This window comes from Rhinatrema bivittatum, chromosome 3 (genome assembly GCF_901001135.1).
Source record: "Rhinatrema bivittatum chromosome 3, aRhiBiv1.1, whole genome shotgun sequence".
Lineage (NCBI taxonomy): Eukaryota > Metazoa > Chordata > Amphibia > Gymnophiona > Rhinatrematidae > Rhinatrema > Rhinatrema bivittatum.
The window spans coordinates 363,840,519-363,861,013 of NC_042617.1; the positions used below are offsets into that span (position 1 = coordinate 363,840,519).

General features: G+C 45.6%; 1 protein-coding gene across 3 annotated transcripts in view; it reads right to left on the reverse strand.

The window, feature by feature from the left end:
* The window catches only part of ZNF292 (zinc finger protein 292), a 520,431-nt gene that overhangs the window by 324,714 nt on the left and 175,222 nt on the right, over positions 1–20,495 (reverse strand). For all 3 annotated transcript variants that reach the window (XM_029595467.1, XM_029595468.1, XM_029595469.1), the window contains exon 4: positions 12,106–12,241. In XM_029595467.1, the coding sequence (XP_029451327.1) occupies positions 12,106–12,241 (136 nt within the window). The remainder of the gene's footprint in view (positions 1–12,105; positions 12,242–20,495) is intronic.

Below are 20,495 nucleotides of genomic sequence, written 5' to 3' on the forward strand. Positions count from 1 at the left end.
ATTAAATAACCTCCAGCAGCCTAATGACTAATTACATATTAAATTACTAGGTTTGCTCTTTCAACAGAAGCTCTCAATAATCTCTTAAACCTTGAAGTTAAGATTTAAATTCACATCTTTTGCATGCATATAGAACATTTTCCATTATCACCAGACTATATATGAAAAAACTCACATTTCTGTTTTGTATTTTCACACTGCTTGCAAACCACAAACTTGATCCTTTCTATGAAACAAGATAGTGATTACTGTAATCAGAACCTTGGCATTTGAAATTGCAATCTGCCAAATAGATATTTCCTTTCCATTCTGTTTAGAGGCCAGGTTCTTAACTTGTATTGATATGTATGGAAAGCTTAGCTTCAGAAGCAATTTTAGGAGGTTTCATATATTATGCGCATTTTAAAGCATTCACTAATGCTGTTCATGTAATGCAATACTTAGCTGATGACAGAGTCTAAGAAACAATATTTATGAAGTGACTAAATATAGTTAAATTCAATTGTATGCATAGGCTATCATGCAGTAGAAATTTACAAAATGGAAGAAAACCCAATGAATAAAAAAAGGATTTTTCTAATTCTTGGGACAAGACATTCTGCCCTTTGACAATTTTATTTATTTATTTATTTTTAAAAAGATGCTCTTAGGTCATGTGATGTGGTAAGCACAAGTTCATCTGCTTTGAGGCCACACCCCAACATCCGCTTTAATCGGCCTTTTTGACAGGGCACTTTTGCTTCCCTGCCCTCTATTATGCTATTTACTGATATCTTCTCTCCAGGAACAGCGTTTGGGTGCTCAACGCCGCGAATGGCCATGAAATCGATTCACAAAGAAAAGCCCAGGCCAGTGGGAAACCAGATGGTGGACGCTTCTAGTAATCCTCCCTCGCATCGACTGCCTACCAGTGAGTTGGGTGATATCCCCACTGTTATTCTTTTCAGCGATGGAAGAGAAATTGGGTAAGATTCACTCTCGCTTTCATGACCTTCAGGCCCTGCTGCAAGATAAAACCAGATGCATAGCAGAGGCTGAGACACTCATTGAGGGGACAGAGGAGCGTGTACAAACTTTGGAGACAGAATTAGACTCTTAAGGCGCTGATGGAATAATCTGACTTTAAATTTGAAGACCTAGAGAACCACTCAGTGGAACAATTTAAGGTTTACTGGACTGCCAGAATCGATCCCAGATAGTTACCTACGGAGTGTGTTGGAAACATGGCTGCCACGAGCCTTCAATTCGACAGGGGAGTTTGGGGCCTTGCAAATAGAGCACTCGCATCACCTGGGGACTAAGAACTGGGTGGAATAAACTGTGACCAGTAATTGCCAGAATTCTCAATTTTTTGGCATAAAGAACTGTTCTTGTTCCATTATCAGCAACTTTGCATGCTGGATTATAAAGGTCACAAAATTCTGCTATTCATAGATTATTCAGCTGCGGTATCCACTCGCCGCCAAACTTTTGCAACAATACGCTCCACTTTGGTGCGTCACCGCATCAGATTTATTCTTCAATTCCCAGCAAAATTAAAAGTAACTTTTAATAATGCGGTGCATTTCTTTGAGATGGCTGCGGAGGCAGAAACTCTCTTTCACGCCAGGCTGAAAGAAACAGAAGATTGGCCTGCGCCTTCTATGGATGCTGAGGAACTTTGAGGGGGAAGATTTCCTTTTTTTTCCCTCCTAGAACTTCACAGTGCACTGCCTTGCATTCATCTTCCTTAGTTTTATGCTTTCTTATTTGAAGTGCTACTTACTGCAGTCAAAGTGGTATACTGTGCGGTCTGATGGCTTTGATTTGTCTGCCCCCAAGCCTGTTACATATAATGGGGAGTGGGGTCCCGACAGTTCTACACTGTGTCCTCTAGCTCTTAATAAAGCCAGTTGCATTGGTGATAAATGTGTTACTTTGGGGAAATTTGGGGGTGGGGGGAGGGAGATCACAACTTGTGGTCAGGACTTCATTCCATATGCTTAACTTGTTAAATAGCTGGTCTTTCAGCGTTGTAACTGGGGCTTAGGCTGGGGAGCCCTGGTTGATAGGTTACAACAGAAACAGAAGCAAGGCATTAATATCACGGTGAACTTGGATAATGGCAAGAAGCTTCCAATGTCTAACTTGGAATGTAGGGGGAATAAGCTCGGTGGTCAAAAGATACAAAGTTTTGCAAGCCCTACGGCGCTGGAAAGCACAAGTGATCTTGCAAGAAACCCACTTAGATGCCAAGGAACACCAAAAGTTATGCAGGCAGTGAGGGAAAGGTCTATGCTGTGCAGTCCGGTACCCGGCAAGGCTGAGGTGGCAATTTTGGTGGGTAAGGCAGTACCTTTTCAGAAAGCTAAGGTTATTCCAGATGAGGCGGGGAAGTATCTGATTGTGGAAGGGAAATTGTTTGGAAAACCCATAGTGTTCTGTACTATCTATGCCTCAAATGTTTGCAACCGTTCATTTTTTAGATGGTTGATACAACTACTCCTTCCCTATAGCACTTCTTTAATATTGTGTGGGGACCTAAATTGTGTTCTAAATTCTCAGCTTGACCATTCTGTTTCTCGGGCTCCCACCAAGGTTGACAAGGGAAAAGGAGTGGATTATTTACGTGATAATTTAAATTTGGTAGATGGTTGGCAATCGCTACATCCTCTGGAAAGCAGAGTTGCTTACCTGTAACAGGTGTTCTCCCAGGACAGCAGGATGTTAGTCCTCACATATGGGTGACATCATCAGATGGAGCCCAACACGGAACACTTTTGTCAAATTTTCTAGAACTTTGACTGGCACACTGAGCATGCCCAGCATGCCACTTACCCTGTAGCCACCAGGGCTCCTCCTTCAGTCTCGTTTATAGCAAAAGTATGAGCGAAAAATAAAATACAATGTAAGCGAACCGAACTCCGCAGGGTGGCGGGTGGGTTTCGTGAGGACTAACAGCCTGCTGTCCTGGGAGAACACCTGTTACAGGTAAGCAACTCTGCTTTCTCCCAGGACAAGCAGGATGGTAGTCCTCACATATGGGTGAATAGCAAGCTATAGGCTGACTCATAACAAAGGAGGCCAACGAGCACTCAAAATGTGCAACAGGCACAACAACTGTAGTGCTGTTGGCAATAATGAGGTAGCCTGAAATTTACAGCGGGTCGAGGTAGGACGAGTTGGGTTTCTACACTGGAAATAAATTCCTTAGGACAGACTGACCAAAGGCAGAATCCTGTCGTCCAGCCTCGTCTAGACAGTAGTGAGCTGCGAAGGTGTGGAGAGAGCTCCATGTCGCAGCCCTGCAGGTGTCTGCAATCGGTACTGAACGGTAGTGTGCTACTGACGTTGCCATTACTCTGACGGCATGTGCCTTCACTCGTCCCTGTATTGCAGGGGTCAGGAACCTTTTTGACTGAGAGAGCCATAAACGCCACATATTTTAAAATGTAATTCCATGAGAGCCATACAATATGTTTAAAACTAAATACAAGTAAATGTGTGCATTTTATGTAAGATCACACTTTTAAAGTACAATAAGTCTCTGAAAATATTACACCAAGCCTTAAGACACCAATGCATCTCCTATTAGGAAAACGGACCAAGTCAGGCTGCTATAGAGTCCTACACAGAAACTACACGCCAGCAGAAAACCTCACCTGAATCACGTGCTGTCCCTCACCTAACATAGAATAAAGAGACCAAAACACATAACAAGAAGCATGCAGAAAAAACTGAATTGGAAACTGCAACAAGCCAGAGTCTTTGTATGCAGTGTAACAAAGGAAAAAAGAAACATCACCCATCCTTATAAAACAAATCAAGAAATATAAAATCATCAGCAGTAAAACTGTACTAACAAAAAGAACATATTTTGAAACAGCTGATGAGTGGAATATCCAATAATTAAAAACTCATATAAAACATTTCCAGATACCAACAAAATATTTCAAAATAGCAGACACAAAGACCCAGTAATGAAAAATAATAAGGACAGGAGCCTCGCCAGGGTAGCTTCCAATGCTGCCTTCTTGTGTATGGGACAGGAGGATTCCACAAACGTGTCCGGAGGGAGATGATGAAAGTCCAGATAATATCCCTCCCGGATAACGGCGAGGACCCACTGGACCGACGTAATCTCGACCCATCTGGGGTAGAAGAGTAAGGTTAACCTGCCCCCTATGGCTCCGTCCCCCAGATGAATCGGCGGATTCTCATTGGGAGGCGCGGCCGGGACCCGAGCCCGGGCCCGCTCCCCTCTTGCGCTGCTTGGTCCGAAAGGACTGATTCCTGGCCTGAGGGCGCGGTGCCTGGTAGCGACCCCTGTAAGGAACAAAGCGCTGGGAACTCCTGCCCCTGGAGGGCCTTGGAAAGGCGCGTTGGCCCCTTCTGAACCGATCTTCCGGTAGTCTGGGCACTGGTGAGGCACCCCATGTACTGGCCAGTTTATCAAGGTCGCTGCCAAATAGGAAAGAGCCCATAAAGGGCAATCTGGTGAGGCGTGTCTTGGAAGGCGCATCAGCGGACCATCTCCGGATCCAGAGCTGCCTCCTGGCAGCTACTGAGGATGAAATCCCCTTAGCTGTTGTCCGTACCAGGTCAGATGCAGCATCCGTGAGGAATGAAAGAGCTGACTCCATGTCTGCCGCTGGAGCGTTGTTTCTAACCTGTACCAAACAGGCACGCGTCACCACTGTGCAACAAGTTGCGATCCGCAAAGATAGAGCTGCCACCTCAAAGGTCTGTTTCAGAATGGCGTCCAGTCGCCGGTCATGAGGCTCCCTGAGGGTCGTCCCCCCTTCAACTGGAATGGTAGTGCGCTTGACCACAGCACTAATCAAGGCGTCCACCTGAGGGCACGCCAGCAGGTCCTGAATAGCCGGTGCCAAGGGGTACATGCTCGTCAGAGCCCGGCCCCCTTTGAAAGAAGCCGCTGGTGCCGCCCATTCTAAATCTATCAGTTGTTGGGCCGCTTGTAAGAATGGAAAATGGCGGGCTGTAGGACGAAGACCTTCCAGCAGGGGGTTCTGCGCGGAGGGCACCGAAGCGCTGGGACCCGTAATATCCAATTCTGCCAGACACTGAGACACCAGGTCGGAGAGATCCTCTTTAGGGAAGAACCGCCTCATGGTTCTTTATGGCTCAATCCCAGGGGGAAGGTCCCCCTCGTCCGGAAGTTCAGACTCGTCCGGTGATACCTCCTGGTCCGACTGCTCCGGACTGTCCAGTGGCGGGAGGTCCCGCTCGCGATAAGGGCGTGAGGGTCCAGGAACAGGATCCGCAGGAGCCACCACCGCAGCAGCCGCCGCAGTCGCAGCCACCGCAGGAACCACAGGGAACAGCAGGAACCACAGGGCCTGGACGGGAAGCCGTTTGCATCTGTACTACGGCATGAATCCCCTTAAAGAGATCCACCCAGGAAATTGAAGCAGCCTCTAATCGCCGGGGTACAAGATCCTCCGGGATTCCTGATTGGTCGAGACTGCCCCCTAAATCCGGGGTAGCCCCTGGGGAACTGTCAACAAATCGTGGCTGAGACCGGTCCTGGCCTAAGGGTCCCACGGCCTCCTCACATTGGGCACATAGGGAGTTTGGCTCCTCACTGCGAGTGGCCCTCAGCTGGCATGCAGAGCAGAGGCCAAGGGCTTGAATGCCTGAAGCAGGCGGCGCCGTCACTGAAGATGCTGCTGCGTTCTGATCCATTGAAAAATATGCGCCGAATGCGTAATACAACAAGCGCACAATAATACCAATATGCGGCAGCAATGGGCGCTTAATACAACAGGCGCACAATAATAATAATATGCAGCAGCAATAGGCGCGTAATACAATAGGCGCACAATAATAATAATATGCAGCAGCAATATGCGCAATATGTTCTCAGCAATAGGCGGCCAAGAAGACCGCCCAAGTGTATGCAATATGCACTCAGCAATATGCCGTAAGCAATACACGCACTATGGCTCTCAATAGGCTTTCCGCAATATGCAGTTAGTAATATACGCTCAATAGCATTCAATAAGCGCTCAGCAGTATGCGGTTTAGCAATACACTCTTAATAGCATTCAATAGGCTTTCAGCAATATGCAGTTAGCAATATACGCTCAATAGCATTCAATAGGCGCTCAGTAATATGTGGTTAGTAATATACGCTCAATAGCATTCAATAGGCTTCCAGTAATATGCGGTAGCAATATACTCGCAATAGCATTCAATAGACTCTCAGCACTATGTGGTTAGAGATATACGCTCAAAAGCATTCAATAGGCTTTCAGCAATATGCGGTAGCATTATACGCTCAATAGCATTCAATATGCTCTCAGCAACAGGCGGTGTAGCAATACCTTTCAGTAACCGGCAGTTAGCAATACACGCTCAGTGGAAATGCTCACAACCAGAAGGCCATATACGCACAAGGAGGAATAAACCTGCGCCGATTACCGGCGCCCTACCTGAACGAGGCCACAAAATGGCGCCCTCCTTGGCGTGCCACGCCGCCGATCCTCTTTTCCTTCGGAGACCCGCAAAACGAGATGTACGCCTCACCTTAATCTCGGCGCCCCTCGGTTGGAACCCAGGCGGTCTCCGGCTGCGGGGAGAGCGGGCAACTACCTTCACCACCGCGTTTGAGGATATGCACCCGCTGCCTCGTCCACGCCGGGACCGAGGCGCCTCGTAAGCCTCACCCGAACCTCGCCCGGGGGCTGTGTCCCTGCCGCAATTCGGCCGGGCCGAGGACTTCACCTCCGGGGTGATCACGGGAATCACCCCGGGCAGCTCAACTGGGGGAGTGACCTCCGGGTATCACCGCAGGAGCGCGGGGCTCGATATTTTCACAGAAAGTAGAAAGTAGAATCTAGAATTATAAGAAAAGAGAAAAAGATTAAAGTAGTCTTGGAAAGCACGCTCGACTAGCATGCAGGCACTCCAAACTGCTTTGCAGACGGAAATTACTGAGTTGCTACGCTTCCTGTGGGGATATATATACCCCCGTGCTGACGTCATATCCGTCTCCAACTGCTAGCACGCGGATACTATCCCATTCGTTCTGAGTCCATCTGGCTACACGCCAGGAAACATTTTTTTTTTTTTTTTTTACTTACAAACTACATTCAATCTCTGGGAGTGAGATACTGGTGTAGTGAGCAGATATTGCTTCTCAGAGATTTTAGATGTGGATGGATCCATCTCGCCACTCAATCTCTTATTCCTATACTTCATTAAGTGAATTAATATCGAAGATTAACTTTGGGAACATTTTGGGACATTGGCATTCTCAACTGACCCAATATGAGAAATGTTTTGGGAAAATGAAATCTCTTACTAGCAATCTTGCCCTTCATGAGGTTCAATATAAATTTTTAATGAGGTATTATTCACAACAGATGGTGCATCGCCCGGAGATTGCCACATCTGACGTGTGTTAAATGTAAACTAATACCAGGCTCCTTGGGGCATCAATTTTGGTCATGTTCTAAAATCCAAACTTTTTTGTTACGTATCATACGTTACATTGAGCAAATCACTGTTCTTATGTTACTGCTACAGGCGAAAGTGCTTCTTTTTGATAACTTGAGTGGGGTGGTGGTAGGTCACAAGTATGTGTGCCTTTGGATTCATAAAGTGCTATTAGAAAAAAAAAAAAAAGGTAATTTTGCAATGTTGGCTAGAAGATCCCCATACTATGCCTCAATTAAGAAACCATATACATCTCATGTGTAACAATGAGAAGTACATGGAAGAGTTAGATTTAATGAAGCACAAGAAAACCATTTTGTTAGTATGGGATCTTTACCTGCAATCACTATCACACCAAGCCAAGAGTCTTGTTCTTAATGACTACAATATGCTCCTAATGGCTAACTTTCCTGTTGGAGAGTCTGCAGGGGGTGGGGGGGGTTTCACAGTGGGTAATATACGCAAGTTTGTACTGTGCGAGTATTGGGAAGAGTATACCAATGTATTCGCTTACTCTTTTTTTCTCTGTTTGTAACACTTATGTATGAAGGTTTAACAAAAAAGATTTGAAATACAAAGATGCTCAGACACGTCACCTATATATAAAAGCAAAGAGCAGTACACATCCGAGGCATCACTAGTTTGTTATAAGCACAACACACTCCACAAGCTGCTGAAGTCCACAAGAACAGTTTTGGAGTGGAATTAGTTACAGAATAATTAAAGGCTCAAGTACCAAAGGGGGGAAAAGTAATCAAAAATGCAGTCATGATTTTGGGGTGAAATTTCTTTTATATCATGGATTGTCAAAAATCTGGTCCTCAAAAGGTCCCCAACATGACAAAATATCAAAATACACAAATTAATCTAACTTTTGAACAAAATATATGCAATACAGCATGCACAATCATCTTGGATATCCTCAAAACCAGAACTCATTTGCAAGCCTTGAGAAATTGATTTCAACAATATTGAATATAAATATAAACATGCAAAACAGACCAAAAAAGGAAAACTTCAGGCTGAGTCACATTACCTAACAGATAAACGTGGAAAGAAGGGGGGGGGGGAGCCTTAAACAGAACCAGAAACTGTAATTACAACCTAGTAAAACCACTGCAAGAACTTGGATAAAGTTTCACACTTCTTCTGTCCAGCTAACAAATAAGTCATCTGTAAAATGGTTAGATTTGTAATGATTTTGACATTGGAGAGCACAACCTTCAATTTCACACAATCTAAGAAATGGCAGCGAAGTAAAACAAAATGAAACAATGGGATCGTGCTAAACTTTCAAAAGGGAAACTTTGATAAAATGAGAAAAATTGTTAGAAAAAAACTGAAAGCAGCAGCTACAAAAGTAAAAAATGTCCAAGAGGCGTGGTCATTGTTAAAAAATACCATTCTAGAAGCACAGTCCAGATGTATTCCACACATTAAGAAAGGTGGAAAGAAGGCAAAACGATTACCGGCATGGTTAAAAGGGGAGGTGAAAGAAGCTATTTTAGCCAAAAGATCTTCATTCAAAAATTGGAAGAAGGATCAAACAGAAGAAAATAGGATAAAGCATAAACATTGGCAAGTTAAATGTAAGACATTGATAAGACAGGCTAAGAGAGAATTTGAAAAGAAGTTGGCTGTAGAGGCAAAAACTCACAGTAAAAACTTTTTTAAATAATTCCGAAGCAGAAAGCCTGTGAGGGAGTCAGTTGGACCGTTAGATGATCGAGGGGTTAAAGGGGCACTTAGAGAAGATAAGGCCATCGCGGAAAGATTAAATGATTTCTTTGCTTCGGTGTTTACTGAAGAGGATGTTGGGGAGGTACCCGTAATGGAGAAGGTTTTCATGGGTAATGATTCAGATGGACTGAATCAAATCACGGTGAACCTAGAAGATGTGGTAGGCCTGATTGACAAACTGAAGAGTAGTAAATCACCTGGACCGGATGGTATACACCCCAGAGTTCTGAAGGAACTAAAAAATGAAATTTCAGACCCATTAGTAAAAATTTTTAACTTATCATTAAAATCATCCATTGTACCTGAAGACTGGAGGATAGCAAATGTAACCCCAATATTTAAAAAGAGCTCCAGGGGCGATCCGGGAAACTACAGACCGGTTAGCCTGACTTCAGTGCCAGGAAAAATAGTGGAAAGTGTTCTAAACAAACATATAGAAAGACATGGTTTAATGGAACAAAGTCAGCATGGCTTTACCCAGGGCAAGTCTTGCCTCACAAATCTGCTTCACTTTTTTGAAGGAGTTAATAAACATGTGGATAAAGGTGAACCGGTAGATATAGAATACTTGGATTTTCAGAAGGCGTTTGACAAAGTTCCTCATGAGAGGCTTCTAGGAAAAGTAAAAAGTCATGGGATAGGTGGCGATGTCCTTTCGTGGATTGCAAACTGGCTAAAAGACAGGAAACAGAGAGTAGGATTAAATGGGCAATTTTCTCAGTGGAAGGGAGTGGACAGTGGAGTGCCTCAGGGATCTGTATTGGGACCCTTACTATTCAATATATTTATAAATGATCTGGAAAGAAATACGACGAGTGAAAATCAAATTTGCAGATGACACAAAATTGTTCAGAGTAGTTAAATCACAAGCAGATTGTGATAAATTGCAGGAAGACCTTGTGAGACTGGAAAATTGGGCATCCAAATGGCAGATGAAATTTAATGTGGATAAGTGCAAGGTGATGCATATAGGGAAAAATAACCCATGCTATAATTACACGATGTTGGGTTCCATATTAGGTGCTACAACCCAAGAAAGAGATCTAGGTGTCATAGTGGATAACACATTGAAATAGTCGGTTCAGTGTGCTGCGGCAGTCAAAAAAGCAAACAGAATGTTGGGAATTATTAGAAAAGGAATGATGAATAAAACGGAAAATGTCATAATGCCTCTGTATCGCTCCATGGTGAGACCGCACCTTGAATACTGTGTACAATTCTGGTCGCCGCATCTCAAAAAAGATATAATTGCGATGGAGAAGGTACAGAGAAGGGCTACCAAAATGATAAGGGGAATGGAACAACTCCCCTATGAGGAAAGACTAAAGAGGTTAGGACTTTTCAGCTTGGAGAAGAGACGACTGAGGGGGGATATGATAGAGGTGTTTAAAATCATGAGAGGTCTAGAACGGGTAGATGTGAATCGGTTATTTACTCTTTCGGATAGTAGAAAGACTAGGGGACACTCCATGAAGTTAGCATGGGGCACATTTAAAACTAATCGGAGAAAGTTCTTTTTTACTCAACGCACAATTAAACTCTGGAATTTGTTGCCAGAGAATGTGGTTCGTGCAGTTAGTATAGCTGTGTTTAAAAAAGGATTGGATAAGTTCTTGGAGGAGAAGTCCATTACCTGCTATTAAGTTCACTTAGGGGTAGATATTAAAAGAAGCGCGATCAGCCTACTTTTGCTTGCGCATCAGACTCAAGCAAAAGTACGCTGGATTTTAGTAGATACGCGCGGAGCCGCGCGTATCCACTAAAATCCCTGGATCGGCGCGCGCAAGGCTATCGATTTTGTATAGCCGGCGCGCGCCGAGCCGCGCTGCCTAACCCGTTCCCTCCAAGGCCGCTCCGAAATCGGAGCGGCCTCTGAGGGAACTTTCCTTTGCCCTCCCCTCACCTTCCCCTCCCTTCCCCTACCTAACCCACCTGCCCGGCCCTGTCTAAACCCCCCCCTTACCTTTGTCGGGGGATTTACGCCTCCCGGAGGGAGACGTAAATCCCCCCGCGCCAGCGGGCCTCCTGCGCGCCGGGCCGCGACCTGGGGGCGGGTACGGAGGGCGCGGCCACGCCCCCGGACCGCCCCGGGCCGTAGCCACGCCTCCGTACCCGCCCCCAAAACGCTCCCAACACGCCCCCGAAATGCCGCGACGACCGGGCCCGCCCCCGACACGCCCCCGACACGCCCCCCTCCGAAAACCCCGGGACGTACGCGAGTCCCGGGGTCTGCGCGCGCCGGTAGGCCTATGTAAAATAGGCTTACCGGCGCGCAGGGCCCTGCTCGCGTAAATCCGGGCGGATTTACGCGAGCAGAGCTCTTAAAATCCGCCCCTTAGAGAATAGCCACTGCCATTAGCAATGGTTACATGGAATAGACTTAGTTTTTGGGTACTTGCCAGGTTCTTATGGCCTGGATTGGCCACTGTTGGAAACAGGATGCTGGGCTTGATGGACCCTTGGTCTGACCCAGTATGGCATTTTCTTATGTTCTTATGATCTATTTGGGATCCTGCCAGATACTTACAACCTGGATTGGTCACTGTTGGAAACAGGATACTGGGCTTGATGGATCCTGTCAGAACCAGAATGGCAATTCCTATGTTCTTAAACACTGGGGTAAACTACACGGAAAAGCAATTACAACCTTAAAACAGAAGTTGTGGAGGTAATCTTGCTGAGCACACTTGATGGCCTATGTGTGTCTTTTTCAGCCATCATTTACTATGTTACTGTACTAAGATGCAACCAAAGCACTACAGCAACATTTGGATTCCAGTTCCTCTTGGAAACCCCACTGTCAAAGCGCTTAAGTGACTAGGGTTCACAAAATCAAGTCACATTTATGAGTTCAACTTCTTTTATAATATCCTGTCTACCTCATGAATCGTTTATTATACGTGATAAAACTTTGGAAAAGCTTACCTTTCTCTTGGTCCAGTGGCTCCTGGGAAAGAATACTGTGCAGTAATGGGCTCTTCCAAACCCCATTCTCTTGGGTTAAATTAGACAGCAACCTTAATTCAAAGTTGCCAAGTTCCATCAACTTTTTATGAGAAACCTTACAAAAACAGAGAACAGACTCAGTTTTTCTTTCCTAAGAATGCTAACAAGAAGTTCCGCACAGAACTAATGCCAAAATGAACATGCACATCTACATCAAAAACACACATCAATCCTATTAGGATCCCCTGAAGTCCACTGAAAGTTTGATACAAATAGGACATTACACGTGCGTTACTGAAGGGGACGGGGAATAGGAGGGGAGACATGGTGACCTCATAAGTATTTGTCCCTTCAGAAAGTAAACTAAAAAGAATCAGTAGGTAAAATGAGAAATTCTTTATTTGCATAACAAAAACTGCTTGCTATACAAACTTATCTATTAAAGTTTTATCTGTAACAATATAGAAAACAAGTTTACCACCAATAAAATAGCATCTTCAAAGTCAATTGTCAAAAAGGATACCTCTAGTTTGCTCTATAACTCACAGAAAGCAAATGTTGCTTACCTGATGTAACAGGTGTTCTCACAGGACAGCAGGATGTTAGTCCTCACAAATGGGTGACATCGAGGATGGAGCCCAACCACGGAAAACTTCTGTCAAAGGTTCTCGAACTTTGACTGGCCCCTACTGGGCATGCCCAGCACGGCACCAACCCTGCAGCCAGCAGGGGTCCCCCTTCAGTCTTGTTTCAAAGCTACAGGCAGTGCCTAAAAATAAAATAAGAAAAACGAACCCAACACCGCGGGGCGGCGGGCGGGTTTCGTGAGGACTAACATCCTGCTGTCCTGTGAGAACACCTGTTACATCAGGTAAGCAACATTTGCTTTCTCACAGGACAAGCAGGATGGTTGTCCTCACAAATGGGTGAGTATTGAGCTGAGGATGTCCGAACATGCACCAAAAGTACCCAACGGCGTGCAACAGGCACAACAACTGAGGTGGAATTTGGTAGAGGACATCCGCACCCCACCGGGTAGGTGGAAGGGTGTTGGTACGTCATGCTGGAAAAAGGTTACGCAAGACAGATTGGCCGAAGATGGAATCCTGTCTTCCAGCTTTGTCCAAACAGTAGTGTATGTATGTATGGAGAGAACTCCAGGTAGCAGCCCTGCAGATGTCAGGAAGCGGTACCGATCGAAGGTGTGCTACTGAAGTCGCCATGGCCCTCACAGAGTGTGCTTTAACACGGTCTTGAAAAGGAATGCCAGCATGCTGATAGCAGAAAGAGATGCAGTCCGCCAACCAGGAGGAAAGAGCCTGCTTACCCACAGGTTGCCCTAACTTGTTAGGATGGAAAGAGACGAATAATTGAGTGCTTTTCCTATGGGCAACTGTGCGGTCTAGATAGAAAGCTAGAGCACGTTTACAGTCGAGGGTATGCAGAAGTCTGTTCCCCGGAGTTGGAGTGGGGCCTGGGAAACAAAATAGGTAGTATGATGGATTGATTAATATGAAACTCGAAAACTACCTTAGGTAAGAATTTAGGGTGAGTGCGGAGTACCGCCCGGTCCTGCAGGAGTTTAGTGTAAGGCGGATAGGTAACCAGGACCTGTAACTCACTAACCCTGCGAGCTGAAGTGATAGCTAGAAGAAATATCACTTTCCATGTGAGATATTTAAGGTCACAGGAGTGAAGAGGTTCGAAGGGTGGTTTCATAAGGCGACCAAGAACCAGGTTAAGGTCCCAAGATGGGCCAGAGGACGTAAAGGTGGCTTCAAATGAAGCAAGCCCTTAAGAAAGCGTGTTACAAGGGGTTGTACTGAAATAGGGACACCCCCAATACCTTTATGGAAGGCGGCTACCGCACTGACATGCATCCTAATGGAAGAGGTCTTTAGACCTGATTCCGACAGATGCCAAAGATAGTCCAAAAATTTAGGAATTGGACAGGAAAGGGGATCGAGGGACTGCGAAGTGCACCATGATGTATACCTTTTCCACTTGTAGGAGTAAGACTTTCTTGTGGAAGGCTTTCGTGAAGCGATGAGGACACGAGAAACTGAATCCGATAGGTTAAGTGGTTGAAGGACTAACCTTTCAACATTCATGCCGTCAGGGACAATGCTTGGAGATTAGGATGGAGGAGGCATCCGTCGTTTTGAGTGATCAGATGCGGGTCCGTTCCCAGGGGAATGTGTCTGCGGATGGAGAGATCCTGGAGTATGGGAAACCACACTTGGCGTGGCCAGTGTGGTGCTATCAGGATCATAGTTCCCTTGTCCTGACGTAGCTTCACAAGAGTCTTCGATAGAAGAGGAAGTGGAGGGAATGCATAAAGCAGACCGTTTGACCACAGGAGGGAGAATGCATCCCTGGGCCGAGAGTGCTGTGTCCGAATGAGAGAGCAGTAATTGGCCACTTTGTGGTTCTGAGGGGACGCAAAGAGGTCTATGTGGGGATAACCCCATTGTTGGAAAAGAGAGGTCGCTACCAGGGGATTGAGTGACCACTCGTGCGGTTGGAAGACACGGCTCAGCCGATCTGCCAACAGATTGTCTACTCCCGGCAAGTAGGTGGCCCTGAGGTACATGGAACGGGAGAGGGCTTCTGCCCAAATCTGCGCAGTTTCCTGACAGAGAAGAAAGGAGCCTGTGCCTCCCTGCTTGTTGATGTACCACATGGCCACCTGGTTGTCCGTCTGAATCAAGATTATGTGATTTGATAGGCAATCTTGAAAAGCCCTGAGAGCGTATCGGATCGCTCGAAGCTCCAGGAAATTTATCTGGTCTTTGGCTTCCTCTAGAGACCAGAATCCTTGAGTTTGTAGACCGTTGATATGGGCTCCCCAGCCGAGGTTGGAAGCGTCGGTGGTGAGAATTATTTGAGGATCTGGTGGGTGAAAGGGCAAGCCCTGTAGGAGGTTGGATTGAGTTTTCCACCAGGCAAGAGACAGACGGAGCGCATCTGTGATGCGAACAATGGTCGACAGAGGCTGAATTGCTTGGATTCATTGCATGACTCTCATGGCCAAACGGGCCATTGGAGTCACATAAACTGAAGAGGCCATGTGTCCCAGCAGAAAGAGAAATTGGCGAGCTGTTGCTGCTGGTTGAGACTGCAACTGGCAAGCTAGGGACACCAGGGTTTGGACTCGTTGAAGAGGAAGGAAGGCATTTGCCTGTAAGGTGTCCAAGTCTGCTCCAATGAAGGATAAGGTTTGAGAAGAGAGTAAGGAGGATTTCTCGTAGTTGACAAGAAATCCTAGAGAAATTAGAGTTTGGATTGTCAGGGTCAGGGAAGCCTGAGCGGATTGCTGGATTGTGGCCCTGATCAACCAGTCGTCCAAGTAGGGGTAGACATGGACGCCTGCCTTCCTGAGAAACGCTGCAACCACTACGAGACATTTGGTGAAAACTCGTGGTGCTGATGCTAGGCCAAAAGGGAGCACTCGGTATTGATAGTGGTTTTGGCCTACTACAAATCAGAGGTATTTGCGATGATCCTGAGTTATCGCAATGTGGGTATATGCGTCTTTTAGGTCTAGAGAGCAGAGCCAGTCCTCTCTTTGCAGCAGAGGGAGAAGCGAGGCCAAGGTTACCATCTTGAACTTCTCTCTGTGAAGGTACTTGTTGAGGGCCCGTAGGTCCAGGATTGGTCGAAGTCCTCCTGACTTTTTTGGGATCAGAAAGTACCTGGAATAGAACCCTAGTCCTTGTTGTAAGAGAGGAACGGGTTCTATAGCGTTTGACTGGAGGAGAAGGGAAACTTCCTGCTCTAGAAGAACAGAGTGGTCGGAAAGTCTCCACGCTTGCAGAGGTGGAGAGTCTGAAGGAAGAGTTAGGAAGTTTAGATGGTAACCTTGTGCAATTATCGCAAGCACCCATTGATCTGTGGTGATGCGATGCCATTTTTCTGCAAAGTGGCTTAGTCGACCTCCTACTGGTATGTTTGGTAGAGGGACTAGGCTTCTGTTCTCCAACTGAAAGTCAAAACCCCGACGCAGGGCCTGGTTGTGGAGCTGTTGTGGGCTTTTGCTTTCTAGGTTGACGAGGCGGAGGATTTTGATATGGCCTCGCTGATCTAGACTTGGTGTGTGGGGGATAATACTTCCGCGGAGGAAGAATGACCTTTTGAGCTCCCTCTTAAAAGGTTGTTTAGAAGGGAGGTCAGAAGGAATGGATGAAAGCTGCTTAAGGGTCTCGTGATGATCCTTTAATTCAGCAACTATTTGGTGAATTTGTTCACCAAACAAATTATCCCCTAAACAGGGCAGGTCAGAGAGTCTGTCCTGCACTTCCGGGCGAAGGTCAGAAGACTTAAGCCAAGCCCAGCGTCTTGCTGAGATGGCTGTAGCAGATAGTCTAGTGGAAGCATCGAAGATGTCATAAGATGTTCTTATCTCATGCTTTCCAGCTTCAAAACCTTTAAGTACGAGGGTTTGAAGGTGTTGTTGGAATTGTTCTGGTAAGGTATCTGAAAATTCTTGTATCTGCTTATAAATGACCCTGTTGTATTGGGTCATATATAGCTGATAAGAAGCTATCCTGGAAATGAGCATGGCTCCTTGGTATACTTTTCTGCCGATACTATCTAAGAACTTACTCTCCTTGGTAGGAGGTATGGATGAGTATGGCTTCATTCTTTTAGCTTTCTTTTGAGCGGATTCTACCACCACTGAGTGGTGGTCTAGCTGTGGTTTTTGAAACCCAGGTGCTGACTGTACCAAGTAAGTAGAGTCAGCCTTTTTATTTACTGGAGCAACAGATCCAGGAGTTTCCCAATTCTTTTTAAGAAGGTCTAGAAAAACCTGATGAATTGGTATGGAAGTGATGATTTTTGGGGCATCCAAATATTGGAGTAATTCCATCATTTGGTGCCTGTCATCTTGCTCCGATTGAAGCTGAAAAGGGACCAACTCCCGACATGTCCTTCACAAAATTTGTGAAAGAGAGGTCCTCAGGGGGAGAACGCTTTCTGCTTTCAGCAGGAGAAGGTGGTGAAGGTAAATCATCGGTGTCTATGGAAGTATCATCACCCCAGGTGTCATAAGGGTCAGTATGTTGATCTGGAGGACCACGAGGGGGTTGGATACCTGAAGGTCCCGGCTGAGGCTCCGAAAATCCCGAAGGAATCACCGGAGGCATCGAGAATACCTTTGGAGGCATCGGTGCGGGCATCGAAGGCATCGATGGAGCCGATGTGCGTATCGCCCCGGAGGAATGTATCGTGGCGATGGACGACACGGCATCGATGGGACTACTCCCGAAGGAGGAATTTGATACGGTGTTTCCGTACCCGATGAATTTGGCATCGGGGAGCGCACCGGTGCTGTCTGTGACCCAGGTATTACCGGTGGAAGGGCGGTCATTAGCGCTTCCATCCGGGCGAGCAGCGGTGCCAGCGCTGCTGGAATCGGGTCGGTGACTGGTTCCACTCTCGGTGGCGGAGTCGGAGCCGAAGGAGTCTGGAACCGTTGCATCGCTTTATCGATGGCCTCCTGGACCAGCCGGTCCAGTTCTTCCCGGAGACCTGGGGTAACAATACCCGGCTCCGTGGAAGAGGGAGGCTGAGGCTGAGCCAGAGGGACCACCGTCACCGGTGGAATCGCGGCTCCCAAACCCCGATGGGGAAAGGGTTGCCTCAGTGTCTCAGAAACAGAGGTGGACGGTGCCACTTCTGATCGAGATTTCTTCGGTGGCGGCTCGGACGGTACAGAGGTCGATGACTTCGATTCCTCGATGGTCCGAGACTTGCAATGTCGATGACGATGCTTTTCCCTCCGATCCCCACGATCCTCGGAGGAAGGGACGGGAGTCGATGGCCGTGGAGATGCCGATGGCAGCCGGTCACCGGGAGGTTGCCGCCGATGGAAGGACTTCGATGGTGCCGGTTCCGAAGACGTCTATGCGATGGACGGCGTCGGAGTGTGAGCATGGAACAGGAGTCCCATCTTCTCCATTCTGGCTTTGCAACCTTTTGGTGTCATAAGGGCACATTTGGTGCAAGTCAGGACATCATGCTCACTCCCTAAACATAATACACAGACTCTGTGTGGGTCTGTGATAGACATGGTGCGTGTACAGTCTGGGCACCGACGGAACCCCGACGCCATGGCCATTAGTCAAAAAATTTAGCCGCGGGACGGTCAACGGCCAACAGGCTGCGAAGACCAAACTCGACGGAAGTCGGCGAAACTGGCCAAAAAACTTACCGAAACACCGCGGACTAAATTAGATAGAAGAGGGACCCCTGTTGGGGCGATTTTTACTTCAAAGAAGTTCAAGAAGAATTTCCTGTCAGGAATGTGGTAAGAGCTCCTTAACCGCGTGGCTACTGCTGCGCGGAAAAAAGAAGACTGAAGGGGGACCCCTGCTGGCTGCAGGGTTGGTGCCGTGCTGGGCATGCCCAGTAGGGGCCAGTCAAAGTTCGAGAAACTTTGACAGAAGTTTTCCGTGGTTGGGCTCCATCCTCGATGTCACCCATTTGTGAGGACAACCTTCCTGCTTGTCCTGTGAGAACACAACTGCTCAATTTACTGTTAGTCTATTTTTCAAGATCAATTAGTGTACAGTAAAAATACAGTAGGAGTTAAGGTACTTCCTGTCACAAAGCTACATTCTTCTGCTACAATTTTAGGAGTGCTTCATTTGTTATCAACATTATTTATTTTTTATTTAACAGTTTTTTATACCGACCTTCATAGTAAATAACCATATCGGATCGGTTTACATTTAACAGAGGGTATAACTGAAGGAACAATTCAGGTAAACAATAAATAACCATAGATAGGAATAAGTCAAAGTTACAATCAACGGGAGTCAAGAACTTGGAAGCTTAAAAACAAGCTGGAAGGAAGATAAAGGCAAGTATTAATTATGAAACATATTATGAAACATATTAGTTTTGGTAGATTTATCCATCTGTAATTACCCTTGTTACACACTGCTTTAATAGATTTGCACCAATTTTAGTAAGAAAATAGTAAAACGGGAAAGCAAAAGTAAGTTCAGAAGTCTATGAAAAAAAACCCATATATATATATATTATATATTGGTCATCACAATACTCACATCTGCTTACACCCCCCATTGCTATCACAATGCTAACTCCCTACCTACTCATCCAGAGAATCTACCCATACCATATGCCCTTATTGTTTAAACTTACAGGAAGATCCACAAAACACTGATACACAAGTCTATGAAATATGCCTGTTATGCTGAAAGTGTACACTTCTACAACTTAAGTTTATTTATTTATTTTATGTATTGACATTTGCTATTATGTTTTGGGGTTTGTTTTTTTTTTTACCATGAGCCTCCTCAAAGCAAATTACAATACATTTAAAAGTAGGTTACATTTAGTTTACAAATAGTATTAGATAAAAAATCAATATTGGTGGAGGATTTATATATTTAAAGACAGATTCAGTTAGGTTATTTTGTTGCTGCTGTAGAAATAGGAATACTACTGTGGTAACTAGGTTGTTGAACAGGAAGTCTCTGTTTGGAATACTTGGCTAAAAACCCATGCTTTAGCTTTCTTCCTGAAGGTGAAGTAGTGAGGAAGATGGGCTCCAAGCATAGAAATAAGTACAGGAAACCCAAGCACAGAAATAATTATAGGAAACAATGCAATATTAGTAACTGTAGAGAATACAAAGGCAAATACATTTTATCTAGTTATTGCTAAACACTCCATTTAAAATGCTTGAGCAAGGTCTCTAAATATTAATTTTCTCTAAGAGTGATTTTTCTTTGGGCTCAGGTGTTTCCTCCCGTTTCTTGGCCTTAAAGCTCAATCAGACCTGCACAGGGATATGGTAACAAGTCTTCATTCACAGCTACCTGATGTTTTAGCCCCATTCTTTTAAAAACACCCCCTTTCTCCTCTTCCACCTAGCCCCATCACTGTAGTGACAAGTCCTTGGTAAGTCCACAGACTACAGCTCTTTAAATTACCTGGTACATATCATTAATCTAATCACTAGGCTTTGCTACTGTGAAATGGTTGTGATGCCTTCCACCCAGTTATTTATTTTAATTTCTTATTAATCACTTCCCCAGTTTAAGTCTGCTTACCTTAAACGGTGTTTCCACAGATAGCAGGATGAAATAGCCTTGTTCAGTGTGACATCATCAGGCAGTACAAGGTAGAGCTGTCTCTCAAATCACAGAGCTTTTAGGTCTACTGAGCATGTGCAGCATATCCCACACAATTGACTAACTGTTCTAGAATCTCCTCAGTCCATACCAAGCATAGAAATCTGAGTAAAATGCTGTCCAGGGAAGAAGGTGGTAACACATGGCTATTTCATTCTGCTATCTACGGAAAACAGTTTACGTTAAGCAAACTTGCTTTTTTTT